Raw genomic sequence first — 22,742 nt, 5'->3', positions numbered from 1 at the left:
AGGAAATGACAGATACCAGAGGAGCAGTTGACTCCAGCCATCTCCAGCTCCATATAAGGCTGGAGCTGCACAGCTCATAAACTCTCCAGCACGCTCCGCCACTGCCAACCGCTGGACTCTCCCCTTCCTCCATAGCTACAGGTTTTATTCTTCACCAGATGATCACCCAGCCATAACTTGCGTACGTGGGAGCGAAGGGAGCCTATAAAACTCAGTGAAAGTGTTTCAGTTAAATACCTGGCACTCTCCTTTACAGGGCAGACAAAGAGAGAGCTGCAGACTTGTTTCTTTCCCCGGGAGCCTCACATGCTTTCAATTAGGCACTGACCAAACACCTGATTACACTCTTTTGGCCCAGTGAAAGCCTAAATGCACTATTAGTGTGTAATGCTCATTAATCAAGTCTCATACAGGACTCTAGACACATAGGCCTCCAGACAACTACCTCCACCCAAAGTCAACAAGGACGTCCAAAAAATGGAATGGGATCCCCTCCATTCCGGTCCTTCTCACCTCTGTAAAAACTGAACAGGTTACCTGAGGAATTAGAACATTTATGGAAATTGTCCTGAGAGCTGAGGAAATCTATCAGCTTCTTTTTTTTTTAACCTCTTCCCTGAAATGGGAAAAACGTATGCGGACACCTGCTCGTCAAGCATCTCATTCCAAAATCATGGGTGTTAATATGGAGTTGGTCCCCTCTTTGCTGCTATAACAGCCTCCACTCTTCTGGGAAGGCTTTCCACTAGATGTTGGAACATTGCTGCTGGGATTGCTTCCATTCAGCCACAAGAGCATTAGTGAGGTCGGGCACTGATGTTGGGCGATTAGGCCTGTCGGCGTTCCAATTCATCCCAAAGGTGTTCGAAGGAGTTGAGGTCAGGGCTCTGTGCAGGCCAGTCAGGTTCTTCCACACAAATCTCGACAAACCATTTCTGTATGGACCTTGCTTTGTGCACGGGGGCATTGTCATGCTGAAACAGGAAAGGGCCTTCCCCACCAAACTTTACAATTGGCACTATGCATTGGGGCAGGTAGTGTTCTCCTGGCATCCGCCAAACCCAGATTCACCCGTCAGACTTCCAGATGGTGAAGCGTGATTCATCACTTCAGAGAACGTGTTTCCAATGCTCCAGAGTCCAATGGTAGCAAGCTTTACAACACTCCAGCCAACGTTTGGCATTCTGCATGGTGATCTTAGGATTGTGTGCGGCTGCTTGGCCATTTCATGAAGCTCCCGACAAACAGTTATTGTGTTGACGTTGCTTCCAGAGGCAGTTTGGAACTTAGTAGTGAGTGATGCAACCAAGGACATACAATTTTTACCTTGCTACGGGCTTCCGCAGTCGACGGTCCCGTTCTGTGAGCTTGTGTGGCCTACCACTTCGCGGCTGAGCTATTATTGCTCCTAAACGTTTCCACTTCACAATAACAGCACTTACAGTTGACCGGGGCAGCTCTAACAGTGCATAAATTTGAGGAACTTACTTGTTGGAAAGGTGGCATCCTATGACGAAGTCACGTTGAAAGTCGCTGAGCTCTTCAGTAGCGGCCATTCTACTGCCAATGTTTGTCTATGGAGATTGCATGGCTGTGTACAGGTGTGACTGAACTAGCTGAATCCACAAATTGGAAGGGATGTCCACATACTTTGGCCATGTCGTGTATTTGTAGAGGTGCTGTATGAAGAAAAGGGGTAAAGGAATATATAAAATGCTTCCCTCCATCTCACCTCCATCTTGAGTTCAATCGAGTACAGGTTTAACTGAATGAACAACAGAGACAGATTGCAAAATAGAATTATATGAAATAGTTTGGGATATGGCCTTGTCTCTGAGGAATGCAGTTTGAAGGAAGTCGCTAACTAACGCTAGTTAGCATTGGCTCGCAAAACTACCTCTAACTTCCTTCATACTGGACACAAAGACATACAAATGGTATCCATCAGTTCCTCTGATTCTGCCAAAATCCCGAAGTATCTTTTTAAGGGAAGTACAGCTGGTGATGGTGGGAGGTGGATGGTTGTCGAAAACTGTTGCTGAAAAACAGCAAATATGAGAGAACATGGGGAAGTTGACATATAAACTCATTTACACTCATTGGTTGAGAGAGAGGAAAGTGATAATTGCAAGAGTAAGCCCATAGGCTAATCACCAAGCGTGTGGAAAGTGAATTACTGTACAGTGCTTATAGGTTAAAGGTCAGTAGGTGAATGACATGGTTCATAGGAACTTATCCCCCATAGAATACTGTGACAGTGGAGAGAGACAGAGAAGAGGGGTCGAAAAGAGTATGACAGGGTTGAGAGAGACAGAAATAGAGAGAGAGAGAGAGAGAGAGAGAGAGAGAGAGAGAGAGAGAGAGAGAGAGAGAGAGAGAGAGAATGCGAGGGAGAAATGTTATTCCGTTATCAGTAAGGAGCTGATATGGAAACTGAACGAGACCGTTATATAATCTGCCAGCCAGTAGACTGTACAGTAGTAAACTATGCAGCTGGGTCCTTCTCTCTTTCCACATACAAGTCTAGCGGAGTTGGACTGTAGGAGAGTTGAGGGGCTGTCTCCATCGGCGACAGAGGGTAATATGGCAGCCCAAAACCACCAGGCCTCCAGCCCTGAGCGCTGACTAGGCAGGGCAGCAACCCAAAAAGAAATGGGGAGAAAATGAGGCTGCTGCTGCTTGTAAATCAGACAGATGCTTAAAATCACCGGCAGGTTTTTCCCCCCTCATCTCAACGCCTTTGTTTTCCCAAATCCAACCCACATCATCAAATTGTTCCTATCATATTCTCAAAGGATGTATTGTGTTTTAATTGCACAAAATGTCGTAAGAACAGCACAGTTCAACCCACCACTATGATCTAACCCTCTTTCCACAGGACTGTAAAATACATTTTTCCTTTGCAGAGCCTCCAACAGGCATTTAGTGCCGTGTTAAGTGGGTAAAAAGTACAGTTGCAACTCGCCCTGGATAAATGAGTCACAAATCACAAAACAACTTAAGCTTGTTATGGGCTTGGTAAGCGTCTTAATTAGCCAACACCCTGTAGCAAGCAGGGACACGTCCCCCCCTTTTCTTATTATGAAGCAACACTCTCCCTCCTCCTCCTTCTTTCTCATCACTCAGGTATGATCAACAAACATGGGATTTATTCCATCTCTGCTGCTGGAGATGGGCCCGCACACTGTAAATAAAACTTTGCTCTCCTTTTTCTAGGCTCTAGTCTGTGCTACTTAATAGCTCTCTTGGCTCTGAGCATGTAGGGAAGAGCCGGCCTGGGACAGACTGCATGCCTCGACGGGTACATTAGGCTGATACTACGCCAGGTGCTCTCATTTAAAGAGACAGTCACACGGACAGGGCAACGCTCTAGACTGCAGATCTGCACAAAGTGCAGGAAAAGGCAAGTTATGCTGCTAAATTTGCATGCACTTTACAACATGATATAGGCATTTAGTGATGATTAAAGTAAGTATCTTGAACCACAAAATGAGTAACAAATCAATTGGTATTGGTCACGTACACATATTTAGCAGATGTTGCGGATGTAGGGAAATGCTTGTGTTCCTAGCTCCAACAGTGTAGTAGTATCTAACAATGAACAACAATACACACACATCTAAAAGTAAAAGAATGGAGTTAAGAAATATATAAATATTAGGACGATCAATGTCGGAGTGGCATTGACTAAAATACAGTAGAATAGAATACAGTATATACATATCAGATGAGTAAAGCAGTATGTAAACATTATTAAAGTCACAGAAGCAGAGCGAGCGCTCTCCTATCTGTGTTTGCTGCTGAGTCAGACAGGAATTAGTTTTCTTTGGGTTTTCCCACATGCCTGTGTCAAGAGCAAGAGGCAACATACAGTGGTGAGCTCCGTATAAGGATTGAAACAGATTAACATACTAGACTTTTTCAGGGTCTGTGCAACACATTAAGGAACGCCCACCTTTTGTGCTCCTGTATTGAAACAGTCACTTTGATATTCTGTTTTGCGTATAGCAGGGTTCCCCAACTGGCAGCCCGCGGGCCCAATTTGGTCCGCGAATGGTTTTATTTGGCCCCCCCAAGTTTTCTGAGCAAAACTGTTTTATAAAAATATATTTTTTATTATTTATAATTTTCATTGTTGGACATCAAATACTGTAAAAACACCAGGATATCATCTCCAAGTGATTTACATTTTGGAAATCTGTTTCCAAGTATTCCCACGGATAATAGAGTTCGTATGAAAATGTAAGCAAGGTTTGAAATTATTATGTTTTAGTCAAATTTGATATCTGTTTGGGCTTCTTGCGGTCAATTTGCAGTCTACAGATGATTTGTGATTATATTCTGGCTCCCTGCGGCTGAATCCAGTTGATAATCCCTGGTATATAGCATGTAAATCAGATACTACACGTTTATGCAGGAAAATACAGTGTCGGCACATAATGTAAACATCAATCATCAAAATAGTTTAACACCTCATACAGAACGCAGATCGTGCGCACACGCACCAACACACACAACATAATAAACCACCCTGAAGCCGGATGCTTTCTACCGCATTAAGCACCAGACAAGACAGCGACCACATTGGATGAACACAGGACGGAAGCAGATGGGGAGGGGTGATGATAAGTTGGACCAGAGATCACTCACCTACTCTGAAGTTGGGGGCAGTGAGGGTGTCTGCGGCATGGCCGTTCTCACTGACGATGGTGGTGGTGTTGCCCAGCTCACAGTTGTTCTGGCACCGCCCCCCTGTGCAGGTCACTTTGCAGATGGTGGGAGTGAAGACCACCTTGATCCGTCCCGTGTGGTTCCCCACTGCCAGTCGGGACGCACAGCACACCATCAGAAAGAAGAGGGAAGGGAGGGAGAGTCTAGTCAGTCTTGTATCCATTGGTTAGTTAGTAACACCTTGAGTGGCCTGTCACAGACGATCACGAACAAAGAGTTCAGTCAAAACAATAACTGAAAGGACTGTTGTCCTCTCTATTCACATATACCCCTGTTGTGTCTCTCTTTTCCCCTTTTATCTTTCTCTTTCATTCCCTCTCTCTCTCGCTCCCACTGCTTCTAAATCCGGTGGCGTCTCTGAAACATGAGGAGGGAAAGAGAAAAAACAGAGGGAGAGAGCTCAGCAAACAAAACTCTGGGATGCACTCCAATTCTTCATCAAAAGTCAAGTTCCCTGAGAGGTGGGTATTGGCAGATCACAATGCCATGCTTTATTCCAAGACGGACAACGAGTGGGCATGGCAGTGTAGTCGGCCCTGGTTTCTCTGCCTTCCCCCCTCCCTCTTCTTATTTCTCTCTCTCACTTTCTCCCTCCCTTTCTTTCCTGTCTCCCACCTAGCAAATGTTCTAGGACTTTGGCACCTCTGTCTGAAAGAAAGTTCTCCCAAAATGCTTTGCTGTGTCTCTTCCTAAGATCACCTCCTCTCTCTCTCCCTCTCTGCACTTTAGGATGAAGTCACAGGCTACCCACTGCACTGAGATAGAAACTACCAGGCTGCCCGTCCACCCATTCGCCTATCCTCTCCCCTCCCTCACCACCAAACCCAGCCCTCATATCAGACAGACAGAGAAAGAGAGAGGGAGGGAGAGAGAGAGAGAGAGAAGGAGACTAGCGAGACAGAGAGAAGAGTATTGATCACAAACATCTGTACGAGGTCTACCGCATCCCTTCCCAGACTACCCTCCTCCAACCTTTCCCCTTCTACTTTTCTGCATTCAGTGACACAAGTCTTTATAGAAAGTTCCTCAGCTCCCCTTCCTTTTTCTCTCCCATTCACATCTTCCTTTTCCCATCACCAACGTCTCGCTCTACGTCCTGTCTTAACTTCTTTGCATGCCCCCCCCCCCCCCATCCAAACTTCCCCAAAACCCCAGACTCCTGAGCTCAACATTTCGTCTGCGGCTGTCAGCTGTTCACACCAGGCAGAGCAGAGATGCAGGGAGCATGGCCAAGGGGAGAGAGGGCTTTTTCTCTAAACCAGAAAGCAGGCAAAACCACTGGATTACAGGCTTTTGGGCTGCCTAAATATTTGCTATAAGATGAAGAAAAAAAAGATGTCGACATAAAGGGGAACTAATATGATGTAGTCAAAAGCCAAGGACTAATAGACAGTTGGTTTTAAACGTGAGCCAACTGTATTATATACATAATAGACATAGTATTTAAAAGACGAGTTTAGAAAGTCTATTTTGCCAAATGTCATTTCCAAGTAGAAGGACGGAGCGCCATTCCCATGTAGGAAGGAGCATTGCTCTGACTGATGCTGGCATGGGAGAGCTGATGGGGGAAAGGTCTGCTTTAACAACCTTCTCTGCTCCTTTAAGACCCTGTAGACATCAGGCTCCACTCAGCCTCTGGCTCCTGGTCGGGTCCTACACATGAAAACCGTCAACCTCTCCATCAAACTGCCGCTGCCTACTGAAAGGTCCTGCGTTCTTTACCTACAGTATAATCCCCCGTGTCACACCAGGGCTTTCTGTGTCTGCTATACTGCGCCATCGCTCCAGACTACGCAGAGTTCGGCCAGCGGAGTGTCCCTTTTTAGACATCGCCTCTCACGTCGCTCAGTCTCTCTGCACTCTAGCGTTCACTGTATTACGCCGGTTTGCCTCCATCCCCTCATCACACCGTGACCCAAAAACGTACTGGTTTCTCTCTGGGGGCTGAGCATTCATTTGGCCGTTACCTCCCAGTAGTTTGTAGCTCTTGACTTTCTGTGGTTTCTGGGTCATTAAGCTACTACCACAACCACGTTCATTCAGAGAAGGCCTGGGTGTCACCGCTGACAGGGGGTATAGAGATGTATGGACAGGAGAAGCCTTGGAAACAGATCACATTCCCTAGCACATAGAGATCTATAGAAGGCTCTGCTGTTGTCTGACAGCACCCCCCCCCCCCCCCCCCCCCCCCCACACAACATGTTCAACACATGCCTTAACTACTCTGACACAGCTTGGAGTCCCTGGCCTCTACAGTGATAAAACATGTCCGTCTTCATCCCTCTATCCCTCTTCTGCCTCCATAAGTGTATGTTAGCAGATCCTTCGCACGGCACGGTACACTTCGCCAGCTCTGTGGAGCGGCTCTGTGGAGCATATGGAGAGAGAAGCTGGAGGGGCGTCTCAGACAGAACGCAGACATCAATCAGCATGGAAGACGCAGGGGGACGCAAGAGGAAGGGGCTGAGAACACACAGGCTAGGCTAGACTGGAGGGATGTGGGGGGGGGGTATGGAGAAAGCGAGTCTGCAAGGAAAAAAAGATGGTCTTCTTTTGAGCTCCCCCGGTGGACCTCTACGGGTCCAATGTTTCCCTGTATGGGGTCGAAGACAGCAGTCTTTGAAGCCAAACATGTAGCCTTCCAACGCGGCGATCTACAGCTTAGAGCGGTAGGGTAGTTTGTCTGTCTGTGTGGGAGAGCTGGGGGACAGCGGCCGGCGGGGAGAATGGCTTTCCCAGACAAGGCACCATAGCTAGCTGCTGACAGGCTGTCTGTTGGGTGGGACAGGGCTGACAGGAAGGCTGCAGGCCCAGCGATTTAGGAGCACAAACATTCTGCCCTGTCTGCTACTCCAACAGTCAGGTAGCACACCAACACCACCGCACACTGGGCTAAAGCCAACAGTGACATCCCTACCAATTTGGAGCTGAAGGCCTGAGGCGCCATTCATTGACATAGGCAGTGTATCTACTGTAAGTGTTTCGCAAGATGGAGTAATGGGGTGGGAGGCAGGGGCAGGGGGCAGGGGGCAGGGGGCAGGGGTTATATTGTGCCCTTGTACAGGTGCATTCCTTTCCCTTTTAAGACCTCTACTGTGTCTTAGAGATGTGCAGTTTGTGAACAACTCATTCTTTTTGAATGACTCTTTTTACTGACTCAAGAGTCATGATTCGCTCATTTCACTTGTTCGTTTGACCTGGGATTAATACGCCCTCCTCCGGCTTAGCGGCTCTGGATACGTGCAACTAATGCTGCAGGCAGCAGAAAAAGACATGTTCGAACTGATCATTGATCGCATGGTGCAAGAATGAATGCAATTCATTGATTATTGAATGTTATTGATGTACAGCTCAACAAACTCAAACTCGAGAACTAATCGTTTAAGGGGCTGCAAATGATATTGTGCTTATCTCCCTCGCTGCAGTCAAGCATTGTGTTCTGCCATGACTAGTCCACAATGTAGTCCAGTTGCGGCCCCAAAGACATCGTTTCAAAGTTAAAGAATCAATCATTTTTATGCCTACCAATCAAAACTGTACATTGTTTGAATCACACTTTTATAAGTCTCAGTCACAAATGACAGATCTAATGCCCCTATAGTGAACAAGAGGCTTGTAGAATTATGACTCTTTCTTGTTCATCAGTATGGGGTCCTGCGTCCTCTGGGCATTACTAAACCAAATTAAAGAAATTAGTCAAAGTATTAATTTTTTTAACAGAAAGAGTTGAAAAAATCTGAGTCAGTAAAAAGAGCCGAACTTCGCATCGCTACTGTATTTCCCCTCTCGTCCCATCTTTCCGTCTCCCCTCCTCACCATCTACGTTTCGCTCTCTCTTCTCTCTGATGTCTGGACATATCCCTGATGGTCCCACACTGGAGCTGTATGAGAGTGGACTGAGGTTATTTGTAGCTCTGTGGCCAGGCTGGGGCTGGCTGAGGAGCCACACGGGCCCCAGAGGGGAGAGGGAGGAAGACGCAGACAGACTCACAGAGACCAGCGGAGGCTGTTGTGTCTGCAGACTGCTCCATTTATAGCACAGAGACTGTCTGGGTAGACGGCCATGGAGCCATTCACTTTCAGGTCAGCAAATGACTTACTTACCTAAGCAGACGTCCCCTGGGAAGTCTAACAGGAGGTTAAAATATGTATATCCTCTGCCAACACAGTAGAGAGTATACCTCTAGGTGTACATCATATCAGATGTACAGTATAACCTTAAATACATACCATGAGACGGGAAATCATCATGAAATCCTCCAAGCCACTACACTTCCAACCACAAGCCATGCACTATTCATGTATCTCACTTTCAAAAGACATTTGACTGTTCGGCCACATCGTAAAGTGTGAATGGAAGATAATGTGTCTTCCATGAAGGGGCCGCAAGGCTATTCAGTGGGGGGCTTTAAGAGGAGCAGATAACAGCTATTCAACAGCTCAGCACACTGGAGATGGCCTCTCCCATTCATATCAGTCTGTCACACTTGTTGTTTCAGCAATTGAGGGGTTCTCTGTTGGATGACACAGTGTATCACCTTGCTCTGTCATTCAATTTTCTCTCCCACTCCCTTCCTTTATCTGAAATTGACCACTGAAAATGAGGCTAATAATTCATTTTAGACAGAGCCGAGCAGCAGGCAATGCTTAACTCTTTATGCCATTACCGCTGGGGCTGCAATTTGAAAAAATCCCATTGCTGCCCAACTTCAAGCTCCAGTTACAGCAGACGTGAGTGTGTGTGTGTGTGAGTGTGTGTACTGTTTATGCCCATAAGGAACAATTGCTGCCTTTTATCCATTTAGATGAAATAACTGATGAGTAAGACAATGTATTTACCATGCAAAGACTTATCTGACTAGAGGCAGCTGACAATGTGACAGATGTTTATATATAGATCCCATCTAAAGACTAACATACCATCTTAAATGTTTCAATGGTGCCGGAGCAGATGGCTGCAGTTTTACGGGCTCCACAATCAATTGCGCTGTTGTGTGTGTTTTTTCGCATTATTTGTAACTTATTTTGTACATAATGTTTCTGTCACTGTCTCTTATGACCGAAAAGAGCTTCTGGATATCAGGACAGCGATTACTCACCTCGTACTGGACGAAGATTTTTTCTTTAACGAGTTGGATGCAAAGGATTTAATTCAGACACCGGACAAGGCCCAAATCCCTGCATTCGCATGAAGAAGAGATGGAGATATCGGGGACGTAGGTCGGGGTGCCTTGTAAGGATCCGACGGCGAGTTGGTAATCCGCCACCTCTACCATCAGTCCTATTAGCCAACGTGCAATCATTGGATAACAAACTGGATGAGCTTCGATCAAGGCTATCCTACCAACGGGACATTAAAAACGGTGATATCTTATGAGTCGTGGCTGAACGACGACAATATAGAACAGCTGCCTCCGGTAAGACGAGGGGTGGTGGTCTGTGTCTATTTCTCAATAACAGCTGGTGCATGAAATCGAATATTAAGGAAGTCTCAAGGTTTTGCTCGCCTGAGGTGGAGTATCTCATGATAAGCTGTAGCCCACACTATTTACCAAGAGAGTTATCTATATTTTTCGTAGGTGTCTATTTACCACCACAAACCGATGCTGGCACTAAGACCGCACTCAACGAGCTGTATAAGGCCATAAGCAAACAATAAAACGCTCATCCAGAAGTGGCTATCCTAGTGGCCGGGAACTTTAATGCAGGGAAACTTAAATAAGTTTTACCTAATTTCTACCAGCATGTTATATGTGCAACCAGAGAAAAAAAACTCTAGACCACCTTTACTCCACACACAAAGATGCGTACAGAGCACTCCCTTGGCCTCCATTTCGCAAATCTGACCATAACTCTATCCTCCTGATTCCTGCTTACAAGTGAAAATTAAAGCAGGAAGTACCAGTGACTCACTCAATACAGAAGTGGTCAGATGACTCAGATGCTAAGCTACAGGACTGTTTTTCTAGCACACACTGGAATATGTTAGGGGACTCTTCTGATGGCATTGAGGAGTAGACGACATCAGTCACTGGCTTGATCAATAAGTGCATTGATGACGTCGTCCTCACAGTGACCGTACATACATAACCCAACCAGCTGTTCTACAGGCAACATCCACACTGAGCTAAAGGGTAGAGATGCCGCTTTCAAGGAGCGGGACTCTATTCCGGACGCTTATAAGAAATCCTGTTATGCCCTCTGACGAACCATCAAACAGGCAAAGCATCAATACAGGACTAAGATTGAATCCTACTACACAGGGTGTCATTGCAAGCCCTACTACATCATCAGATATGGCAGGGCTTGCAAACTATTACGGACTACAAAGGGAAGCACAGCCACGAGCTGCCCAGTGACACCAGCCTACCAGACGAGCTAAATTACTTTTATGCGCGCTTCGAGGCAAGCAACACTGAAGCATGCATGAAAGCACCAGCTGTTCCGGACAACTGTGTGACCACGCTCTCCGTAGCCGATGTGAGTAAGATCTTTAAATAGGTCAACATTCACAAGGCCGCAGGGACAGACGGATAACCAGTACGTGAACTCCATGCATGCGCTGACCAACTAGCAAGTGTCTTCACTGACATTTTGAACCTGTCCCTGACCGAGTCTGTAATACCAACATGTTTCAAGCAGACCACCATAGTCCCTGTGCCCGAGAACACCAAGGTAACCTGCCTAAATGACTACCGACCCATAGCACTCAAGTCTGTAGCTCACATCAACACCATTATCCCAGAAACCCTAAACCCACTTCAATTTGCATACCGCCCCAACAGATCCACAGATGATGCAATCTCTATTGCATTCCACACTGCCCTTTCCCACCTGGACAAAAGGAACACCTACGTGAGAATGCTATTCATTGACTACAGCTCAGCATTCAACACCATAGTGCCCTCAAAGCTCATCACTAAGCTAAGGACCCTGAGACTAAACACCTCCCTCTGCAACTGGATCCTGGACTTCCTGACGGGCCGCCCTCAGGTGGTAAGGTTAGGTAACAACACATCTGCCACGCTGATCCTCAACACGGGGGCCACTCAAGGGTGGGTGCTCAGTCCCCTCCTGTACTCCCTGTTCACCCATGACTGCATGGCCAAGCACGACTCCAACACCATCATTAAGTTTGCAGACGACACTACAGCAACCCCGCCTGATCAACGATGAGACAGCCTATAGGGAGGAGGTCAGAGACCTGGCAGTGCTGTGCCAGGATAACAACCTCTCCCTCAACATGATCAAGACAAAGGAGATGATTGGCCTCAGACCAGTACATCACTGGGGCCAAGCTTCCTGCCATCCAGGACCTCTATACCAGGCAGTGTCAGAGGAAGGCCCTAAAAATTGCCAAAGACTCTAGCCACCCTAGTCACTCCAGCCACTCTCTGCTTCCGCACAGCAAGCGGTACCGGAGCTCCAAGTCTAGGTCCAAAAGGCTTCTTAACAGCTTCTCCCCCAATCGATAAGACTCCTGAACAGCTAATCAAATGGCTACCCGAACTATTTGAATTGACTCCCCCCCATTTTATACTGCTGCTACACTGTTTATTATCGATGCATAGTCACTTTACCTACATGTACATATTACCTTAATTACCTCGACTAACATGTGCCCACGCACATTGACTCTGTACATTTACATTTTACATTTAAGTCATTTAGCAGACGCTCTTATCCAGAGCGACTTACAAGTTGGTGCATTCACCTTATGATGTCCAGTGGAACCGGTACCGGTACCACTTGTATATAGCCTCATTACTATTATTTTATTGTTGCTCTTTAATTATTTGTTATATTTCTCTTTTGTTCTTTTTTTAAAAAAAATTAAAATTATTTTTACTTCAGTTTATTTTTGGAAATACTTAACACTTATTTTTCTTAAAACTGCATTGTTCTACACCTGTTGTATTTGGCACGTGACAAATAAAATGTGATTTGATTGATGATTTGATGTTATTTTCCTCGCCATAAATTAAATCTCCAATTACCATAAACAATCTGGCTTTATAATTCAACCATAGCATATCATTTTCTCAAATTGGCAGATATTTTATCTAACTAAATAAAGAGCATATAAACTTGAATGCACCTTCCACACAGTGATTGGGATACCATCAGTGCAACCCCTCCCCCTCCCTACTGGCAACACCCTATCCCCCAGCCCCTACCCCCGAACTCCCCAATTAGGCTATGTGTGTTTTTATATGACTCTGTTGACACAGAGTACAGCAGGAACCCATTCCACAGAGGGAGAGCGGGCTACTGCATAGCGCTGAAATCGCACTGGCTCCCGTAACGTGAGAAATGGGAGCCGCCCAAACCCCATGCTAAAATAATGACAGGCTGACCTAACTAAAGCGTCACTACAGTGTCCGTTTGGCAGTGATTAATGGTTGGCCCGATAAATCTCCAGCCCTGAAATAACAAACAGGCCAGTGTAATTGGCTCAGCTGGATCTGCTGACACTAGCTGGTGTCGTGCGGTCTGCTCAAAGAGTAAAGAGAGAGAGAGAGAGAGAGAGGGAGAGAGAGGGAGAGAGAGAGAGAGAGAGAGAGAGAGAGAGAGAGAGAGAGAGAGAGAGAGAGAGAGAGAGACTGTCACCCTGTCACGGAATTTTCCAAACCTCGGGTTCAGTCATCCCCAGTCTCTGCCCCGTGCCAGCAAAGCTGTGCCTGGGAGAGCTCAGGAATTTTAAAACTGAGCCGACGACACTTTTAATAAAAAATATAATTAATTTGTGAAATAACATCTTTAAAGTGTTTGAGGACTTTGCTTACCGCCACAGAACCAATGGTTGGCAAAATGCAGGAAAGGCCTCAGACTCACAAAATCATCACTTCGTGAATACTAGCTGATTTAAGAGCAGAGGTTTGTGACAATATAGTGCTGCCCTATGAGTAAAGATGACTGTTTCTTAGCTTATTTTGCACATCATAAAGTCACCTGGTGTTTCAGGTGCACATCCAAAGCTTCCAAAGACTTAAATTCCATACATCTGTGGTTAGAGCTTCAATAAAGCCATCTGTCAGTACAGTACAGTAGCTAACCTTCCTGTTAAAAACCTTATCTCTTTAACCCTCTCACTGGGCCTGTGAGAGACACAAACGTTGTAGCCTTTTACTGATGAGGTAGGAATCCATCAGCCCTTCTCAGTGGCATAGGGCACTTCACACCTATGTGTTAGGGACCAGTTTGCCAGGGAAATCAGTCAGCTGACCAGGGCCAGCCAATCACTGGCTCTCCCTGCTGGTGGTAATAGACACCCATTCCTGCTTGTACTTTAGTTGCTTCCAGGAGGGCAGGGTTAAGAAGGTCGCTGTAAACTACTGTCCTCCACTACAACTCATAACTGGACGTTCCTTAAGGGACAAGCCTTCCCTCCAATCAAATCCAAGTTTATTGGTTGTGTACACAAATTTGCAGACGTTATCGCAGGTGCAGCAAAATGCTTGTGTCTCTAGCTCCAACAGTGCAGTAATACCTAGCACATTTTTTTAATACACACATAATCCAGAAAAATAAAAAATAAGTTATATAGGATGAGGAATGACTAAAATACAGTATATACATATAAAGTGGGTGAAACAGTATGTAAACATTATTAAAGTGACCAGTGTTCAATGACTAGAACAGTGACCAAGTTTCAGGGCAGGGTACTGGGCAGAGGCCGGCTAGTGGTGACTGTTTAACAGTCTGATGGCCTGGAGATAGAAGCTGTTTATCAGTCTCTCAGTCCCAACTTTAATGCACCTGTACGGTCTTTGCCTTCTAGATGGTAGCGGGGTGAACAGGCCGTGGCTTGGGTGGCTGAAGTCCTAGAGGGCAGGCAGTGTGCCCCTGGTGATGTACTGTGCTGACCGCACCACTCTCTGGAGAGCCCTGCGGTTTCAGACAGTGCAATTGCCGTACCAGGCGGTGATACAGCCCGACAGGATGCTCTCAATGGTGCATCTGTAGAAGTTTGTGAGGGTTTTAGGGGCCGAGTCAAATTTCTTCAGCCTCCTGAGGTGCATCACTGAACATGAAAGAGAACTTTGTTATGATTCATGTGTATATTTGATCTGTTATAGGTTGCTATTGCTTTGTTAGTATATGCTTACATTCCTTGTGTATAAGTCAGGATTGTCTCCCATGTCACATACTTCACACACTCTGCCCCTTTGGCATAGTTCTGTATACCTTTATGTTCAGGCCATGAGATAAAGGCCGCATTTATTGTAGCTGGGGATTTTAACAAAGCAAATTGGAGGAAAACGCTACTGAAGTTCTATCAACACATTGACTGTAGTACTCACTTAGGAAAAGCACTAGATCACTGCTACTCGCCTTTTCGAGATGCCTACAAGGCCCTCCACCGCCCTCCCTTCGGGCAAATCAGATTACGATTCCATTTTGGTCCTCCCTTCCTATAAGCAGAAACTCAAATTGGAAGTACCCGTGCTAAGGTCTATTCAACGCTGGTCTGACCAATTGGAATCCATGATTCAGGATTGTTTTGATCACGCGGACTAGGATAGGTTCCGGGTAGCCTCTGAGAATAACACTGACGCTTACACAGACACGGTAACTGAGTTCATCAGGGTGTGTATAGGGGATGTTATTCCCACTGTGGCTATTAAAACCTACCCAAACCAGAAACCATGGATAGATGGCAGCATTCGTGCAAAACTGAAAGCGCGAACCACCACATTTAACCATGGCAATGTGACTGGGAATATGGTTGAATAAAAACAGTGTAGTTATTACCTAAGTAAGGCAATCAAACAGGCAAAACGTCACTACAGAGACAAAGTGGAGTTCCAATTCAACGGCTCAGACACACGACGTATGTGGCAGGGTCTACAGACAATCACTGACTACAAAGGGAAAACCAGCCACGTCGCGGACACCGACGTCTTGCTTCCAGACAACCTAAACACCTTCTTCGCCCGCTTTGAGAATAATACAGTGCCACTGACGCGGCCCGCTACCAAGGACTGTGGGCTCTCCTTCTCTGTGGCCGATGTAAGATATTTAAGTGTATTAACCCTCGCAAGGCTGCTGGCCCAGACGGCATCCCTAGCCGCGTCCTCAAAGCATGTGCAGACCAGCTGGCTGGAGTGTTTACGAACATATTCAATCTCTCTCTATCCCAGTCTGCTGTTCCCTCTTGCTTCAAGATGTCCATCAAAGGTAACTGAATTAAATGACTATCGCCCCGTGACACTCACTTCTGTCATCATGAAGTGCTTTGAGAGGCTAGTTAAGGATCATATCACCTCTACCTTACCTGACACCCTAGACCCACTTCAATTTGCTTACCGCCCCAATGGGCATTGTGTCAAGAAGCAGTGTGTCTTGGTTGGGTTGTGTTTCAGAGGACGCACGGCTCTTGACCTTCACCTCTCCCGAGTCCGTACGGGAGTTGCAGCGATGAGACAGACTGTAACTACCAATTGGATACCAGAAAATTGGGGATAAATAAATAAAAAAGAATGATGTTCATTCCCTATAGCTAGCCTTCAACACCATAGTACCCTCTAAGCTCATCATTAAGCCCTCACCTCCTCCCTGTTTGCGGTCTCGTCATTGTTGGAAAGTCAGACCTACTACTGTTGTGCCCTGGTTCTGAACCCCGCCCTGTGCAACTGGGTCCTGGACTTCCTGACAGGCCGCCCCCAGGTGGTGAAGGTAGGAAACAACACCTAAACTTCGCTGATCCTCAACACAGGGGCCCCACAAGGCTGCGTGCTCCGCCCCCTCCTGTACTCCCTGTTCACCCATGACTGCGTGGCCATGCACGCCTCCAACTCAATCATCAAGTTTGCAGACGACACAACAGTAGTAGGTCTGACTACCAACAATGACGAGACCGGAAACAGGGAGGAGGTGACGGCCCTGGCAGTGGGGCCCTGGAAAAAAATGCTCTGTAAACGTCAACAAAATGAAGGTGCTGATCGTGGACTTCAAGAAACAGTAGAGTGAGCACGCCCCTATCCACATCGACAGAACCGCAGTGGAGAAGATGGAAAGCTTCAAGTTCCTCGGCGTACACATCACTGACAATCTGAAATGGTCCACCCACACAAACAGTGTGGTGAAGAAGGTGCAACAGAGCCTCTTCAACCTCAGGAGGCTGAAGAAATTCGGCTTGGCCACTAAGACCCTCAGAAACTTTTACAGATGCACAATTGAGAGCATCCAGTCGAGCTGTATCACCGCCTAGTACAGCAACTGCACTGCCCACAACCGCAGGGCTCTCCAGAGGGTGGTGCAGTCTGCCCAATGCATCACTGGGGGCAGATTGCCTGCCCTCCAGGACAGCTACAGCACCCGATGTCACAATAAGGCCAAAAGGATTACCCAGGACATCAACCACCCGAGCCACTGCTTGTTCACCCCGCTATATTCATTTTCCCCCCACCTTTATTTAACTAAGCAAGTCAATTAAGAACAAATTATTATTTATAATGACGGCCTACACCGGCCAAACCTGGACGATGCTGGGCCAGTTGTGCACCACCCTATGGGACTACCAATCACGGCCGGTTGTGATACAGCCTGGATTCGAAACAGGGTGTCTGTACTGAGATGCAGTGCCTTAGACCGCTGCGACACTCGAGAGCCCAAGGTGCATCAAAGCTGGGACCATAGAGACTGAAAAACAGCTTCTATCTCAAGGCCATCAGACTGTTAAATAGCCATCACTAGCCGGCTACCACCCGGCTACTTAACCCTGCACCTTAGAGGCTGCTGCCCTATATACAGTTGAAATCGGAAGTTTACATACACCTTATCTAAATACATTTTTCACAATTCCTGACATTTAATCCTAGTAAAAATTCCCTGTCTTAGGTCAGTTAGGATCCCAATGCCCCAGGGCAGTGATTGGGGACACTGCTCTGTGTAGGGTGCCGTCTTTCGGATGGGACGTTAAACGGGTGTCCTGACTCTCTGAGGTCATTAAAGATCCCATGGCACTTATCGTAAGAGTAGGGGTGTTAACCCCGGTGTCCTGGCTAAATTCCCAATCTGGCCCTCAACCATCACGGTCACCTAATAATCCCCAGTTTACAATTGGCTCATTCATCCCCCTCCTCTCCCCTGTAACTATTCCCCAGGTCGTTGCTGCAAATGAGAACGTGTTCTCAGTCAACTTACCTGGTAAAATAACGGTAAAAATAAAAAAAATAAATAAAAAAATCACCACTTTATTTTAAGAATGTAAAATGTCAGAATAATAGCAGAGAGAATGATTTATTTCAGCTTTTATTTCTTCCATCACATTCCCAGTGGGTCAGAAGTTCACGTACACTCAATTAGTATATGGTAGCATTGCCTTTACATTGTTTAATTTGGGTCAAACACTTTGGGTAGCCTTCCACAAGCTTCCCACAATAAGTTGGGTGAATTTTGGCCCATTCCACCTGTAACTGAATCAGGTTTGTAGGCCTCCTTGCTCGCACATGCTTTTTCAGTTCTGCCCACATATTTTCTATAGGCTTGAGGTCAGGGCTTTGTGATGGCCACTCCAATACCTTGACTTTGTTGTCCTTAAGCCATTTTGCCATAACTTTGGAAGTATGCTTGGGGTCATTGTCCATTTGGAAGACCCATTTGCGACCAAGCTTTAACTTCCTGACCAATGTCTTGAGATGTTGCTTCAATATATCCACATAATTTTCCTACTTCATGATGCCATCTATTTTGTGAAGTGCACCAGTCCCTCCTGCAGCAAAGCACCCCCACAACATGATGCTGCCAACCCCGTGCTTCACGGTTGGGATGGTGTTCTTCAGCTTGCATGAATCCCACTTTTTCCTCCAAACATAACAATAGTCATTATGGCCAAACAGTTCTATTTTTGTTTCATCAGACCAGAGGACATTTCTCCAAAAAGTACAATCTTTGTCCCCATGCGCACTTGCTGAGCGGCCTTTCAGGTTATGTCGATATAGGACTTGTTTTACTGTGGATATAGATACTTTTGTACCCGTTTCCTCCAGCATCTTCACAAGGTCCTTTGCTGTTGTTCTGGGATTGATTTGCACTTTTCGCATTTTTTCGATTTGCACGTTCATCTCTAGGAGACAGAACGCGTCTCCTTCCTGAGCGGTATGACGGCTGCATGGTCCCATGGTGTTTATACTTGCGTACTATTGTTCGTACAGATGAACGTGGTACCTTCAGGTGTTTGGAAATTGCCCCCAAGGATTAACCAGACTTGTGGAGGTCTACAATTTTTTCCAGAGGTCTTTGCTGATTTCTTTTGATTTTCCGATGATGTCAAGCAAAGAGGCACTGAGTTTGAAGGTATGCCTTGAAATACATCCACAGGTACACCTCCAATTGACTCAAATGATGTCAATTAGCCTATCAGAAGCTTCTAAAGTCATGACATCATTTTCTGGAATTTTCCAAGCTGTTTAAAGGCACAGTCAATTTAGTGTATGTAAACGTCTGACCCACTGGAATTGTGACACAGTGAATTATAAGTGAAATAATCTGTCTGTAAACAATTGTTGGAAAAATTACTTATGTCATGCACAAAGTAGATGTCCTAACCGACTTACCAAAACTATAGTTTGTTAACAAGAAATGTGTGGAGTGGTTTAAAAACTAGTTTTAATGACTCCAAGTGTATGTAAACTTCCGACTTCAACTGTACTACTGTGTGCTATTACCTATAGCCCTGCTAGCTCCCACTGTACATATTGTATACTATGCTAGTCACTAATTGCATCCTGTTCTATACTGCCTATGCTATCCTAGCCCATACTACAGCATGATACAATTTGTCTTTTGTAGCCTGTTCACCTGCATTACTACTCTGTAGCATGTTAGCTTACTAGCCCCTGTGTATTACTGAATATTTATTACCAGACAATAATATTTCCATGCTAGCACTGCTAACACTACTATAGCCATTACTATCATGTGCTAGCCCATTGCTATGCCATTGCTGCTTTGTATATATTGCATCACTCCTATTACTACTGTGTAGCCAACACTGCTACCACGCTGTTGTAATATATATATATTCCCTGTTCCTTCTGTCCTACAGAAAACCACTATCACTTTCACTGATTCTATTCCTCTTCCTGTTTGCTGTGTGGTAATAAAGTGTGGATTGTATTTCTGTCCTCTAAACGGGACCCTGGGACAGCACCTCTTTCGGAAACCACCACATGGTGGCGCTCTTTTCCAGTTCTTATGGAGCTTAGGTTAAGTTAATACAGTAACAGAATGGGGTAAAGGAGGTGGGCTACTCACCGTGGATGGGGTTGTGTCCCACTGTCAGGGGAATGGGTCTGTCAGGCTGATGCTGGACATGTGTCTGGGTGTGTGTGGTTTGTGTGTGGTAGTACTTGGGCTTCCGGACAAACTGCTGGCTACCAGGCTGGATTCTGTAAGGGAGAAGAAAAAAAACCTGTCAAACACTGTAAAGAACAATTTAATCTATGTACATAATCCACTGTGTTCACGTCTTTGAAATAATACATGAACAATTAAACTCAGCACAAAAAGAAACGTTCTCTCACTGTCAACTGTGTTTATTTTCAGCAAAATTAACATGTGTAAATATTTGTATGAACATAACAAGATTCAACAACTGAGACAAGTTCCACAGACATGTGACTAACAGAAACCTGTCCCTGAACAAAGAGGGGGGGTCAAAATCAAAAGTAACAGTCAGTATCTGGTGTGGCCCCCAGCTGCATTAAGTACTGCAGTGCATCTCCTCCTCATGGACTGCACCAGATTTGCCAGTTCTTGCTGTGAGATGTTACCCCACTCTTACACCAAGGCACCTGCAAGTTCCCAGACATTTCTTGGGGGAATGGCCCTAGCCCTCACCCTCAGATCCATCAGGTCCCAGACGTGCTCAATGGGATTGAGACCAGGGCTCTTCGCCATGGCAGAACACTGACATTCCTGTCTTGCAGGAAATCACGCACAGAACGAGCAGAACGGCTGGTGGCATTGTCATGCTGGAGGGTCATGTCAGGATGAGCCTGCAGGAAGGTTACCAAATGAGGGAGGAGGATGTCTTCCCTGTAATGTACAGCGTGGAGATTGCCTGCAATGACAACAAGCTCAGTCCGAAGATGCTGTGACACACCGCCCCAGACCATGACGGACCCTCCACCTCCAAATCGATCCCGCTCCAAAGCACTGGCCTCGGTGTAACGCTCATTCCTTCAATGATAAACGCAAATCCGACCATCACCCCTGGTGAGACAAAACCGCGACTCGTCAGTGAAGTGCACTTTTTGCCAGTCCTGTCTGGTCCAGCGACGGTGGGTTTGTGCCCATAGGCGACGTTGTTGCCGGTGATGTTTAAAAAATTTTTTATTTACCTTTATTTAACTAGGCAAGTCAGTTAAGAACAACTTCTTATTTTCAATGACGGCCTAAGAACAGTGGGTTAACTGCCTTGTTCAGGGGAAGAACGACAGATTTTTACCTTGTCAGCTCAGGGATTCGATCTTGCAACCTTTCAGTTACTAGTCCAACGCTCTAACCACTAAGCTACCTGCCGGTGAGGACCTGCCTTACAACAGGCCTACATGCCCTCAGTCCAGCCTCTCTCAGCCTATTGCGGACATTCTGAGCACTGATGGAGGGATTGTGTGTTCCTGCTGTAACCCGGGCAGTTGTTGTTGCCATCCTGTACCTGTCCCGCAGGTGTGATGTTCGAATGTACCGATCCTGCGCAGGTGTTGTTACACGTGGTCTGCCACTGCGAGGACGATCAGCTGTCCGTCCTGTCTTCCTGTAGCGCTGTCTTAGGCGTCTCACAGTACAGACATTGCAATTTATTGCCCTGGCCACATCTGCAGTCCTCATGCCTCCTTGCAGCATGCCTAAGGCACATTCACACAGATGAGCAGGGACCCTGGGCATATTTCTTTTGGTGCTTTTCAGAGTCAGTAGAAAGGCCTCTTTAGTGTCCTAAGTTTTCATAACTGTGACCTTAATTGCCTACCGTCTGTAAGCTGTTAGTGTCTTAACGACCGTTCCACAGGGGCATGTTCATTAATTGTTTATTGTTCATTGAACAAGCATGGGAAACAGTGTTTCAACCCTTTCCAATGAAGATCTGTGAAGTTATTTGGATTTTTACGAATTATCTTTGAAAGACAGGGTCCTGAAAAAGGGACGTTTCTTTTGTTGCTGCCAAGGCGAAGATTATGTGGGGGGGGGGGGGGCTACGGGACTTAAATCATGGCGTCAGTCATCTCATGTCCTCCCACTAAGAGAGAGGGACATGAGACAAAGCACCGGCCAGAAACCCAGAGAATGAACCTAACCGAATCTCCCCCAGTGAGACGGGTGAGGAAACCCAGACACATCCTCAACACTGGAAGAGGGAGGGGAGAGAGGAAGGGGTCGGAGCTGGTCCAAAACAACGAGACCACCCTGTAGTCCCCCTGACAAGGCCCAATCAAACATGACAGACAGAGTGAAAGGACAACAGGGTGTGGTTGGCAAGGGGTTATGGAGAGCAGAATTGGGGGTGAGTGGGCAAGGAGAGGAAGGTGAGGATAACGTAAGAGTTGAAGTAGAACAAAACCCTCCAAAAGCAGCCCTGCAAAGCCTCTCTACTAACCACTCTGCTAAATGTCCCTCAGTCCAAATGAAATGTGACTTGTTTACACGGGAGGAAGAGAAATCTGGTAATCTGGTGCAGGGCTGCTGAGCGAGACAGCAGTAGTAGAGGTTTTTTCTTCACAGCATAACCGTATCAAATTGTCAGCTGCCAAACTAAAACCACTCAGACAGGTCTGGGTCATGGTAACAGAGGACAAAGGACAAAAATACATTTATTTTTGACAGGAGAGAAAAGAGCACAACAATATGGGTGGTGTTGAGAGCCGTTTCTAAATGGTTTATAAAGGGGGAGGATAAAGAGACAAAACATTGGAGACGGTCAGACTTATCAGAGCACTGAACAATCTTCATATGGAGACAACAATGTACTGGCCGAGATATAGCTTATCATTAGCAGAGGCATAGCC

General features: G+C 46.2%; 1 protein-coding gene across 7 annotated transcripts in view; it reads right to left on the bottom strand.

The window, feature by feature from the left end:
• Positions 1 to 22,742, bottom strand: part of LOC139570847 (latent-transforming growth factor beta-binding protein 1-like) — a 116,158-nt gene that overhangs the window by 61,819 nt on the left and 31,597 nt on the right. For all 7 annotated transcript variants that reach the window (XM_071393121.1, XM_071393126.1, XM_071393123.1 and 4 more), the window contains exons 4-5: positions 19,993 to 20,126; positions 4,651 to 4,818 (exon numbers count right to left, since the gene is read on the bottom strand). In XM_071393121.1, the coding sequence (XP_071249222.1) occupies positions 4,651 to 4,818; positions 19,993 to 20,126 (302 nt within the window). The remainder of the gene's footprint in view (positions 1 to 4,650; positions 4,819 to 19,992; positions 20,127 to 22,742) is intronic.

Source organism: Salvelinus alpinus, chromosome 3 (assembly GCF_045679555.1).
Source record: "Salvelinus alpinus chromosome 3, SLU_Salpinus.1, whole genome shotgun sequence".
NCBI classification, from domain to species: Eukaryota; Metazoa; Chordata; class Actinopteri; order Salmoniformes; family Salmonidae; genus Salvelinus; species Salvelinus alpinus.
This window is presented reverse-complemented; position numbering and strand designations above follow the sequence as displayed.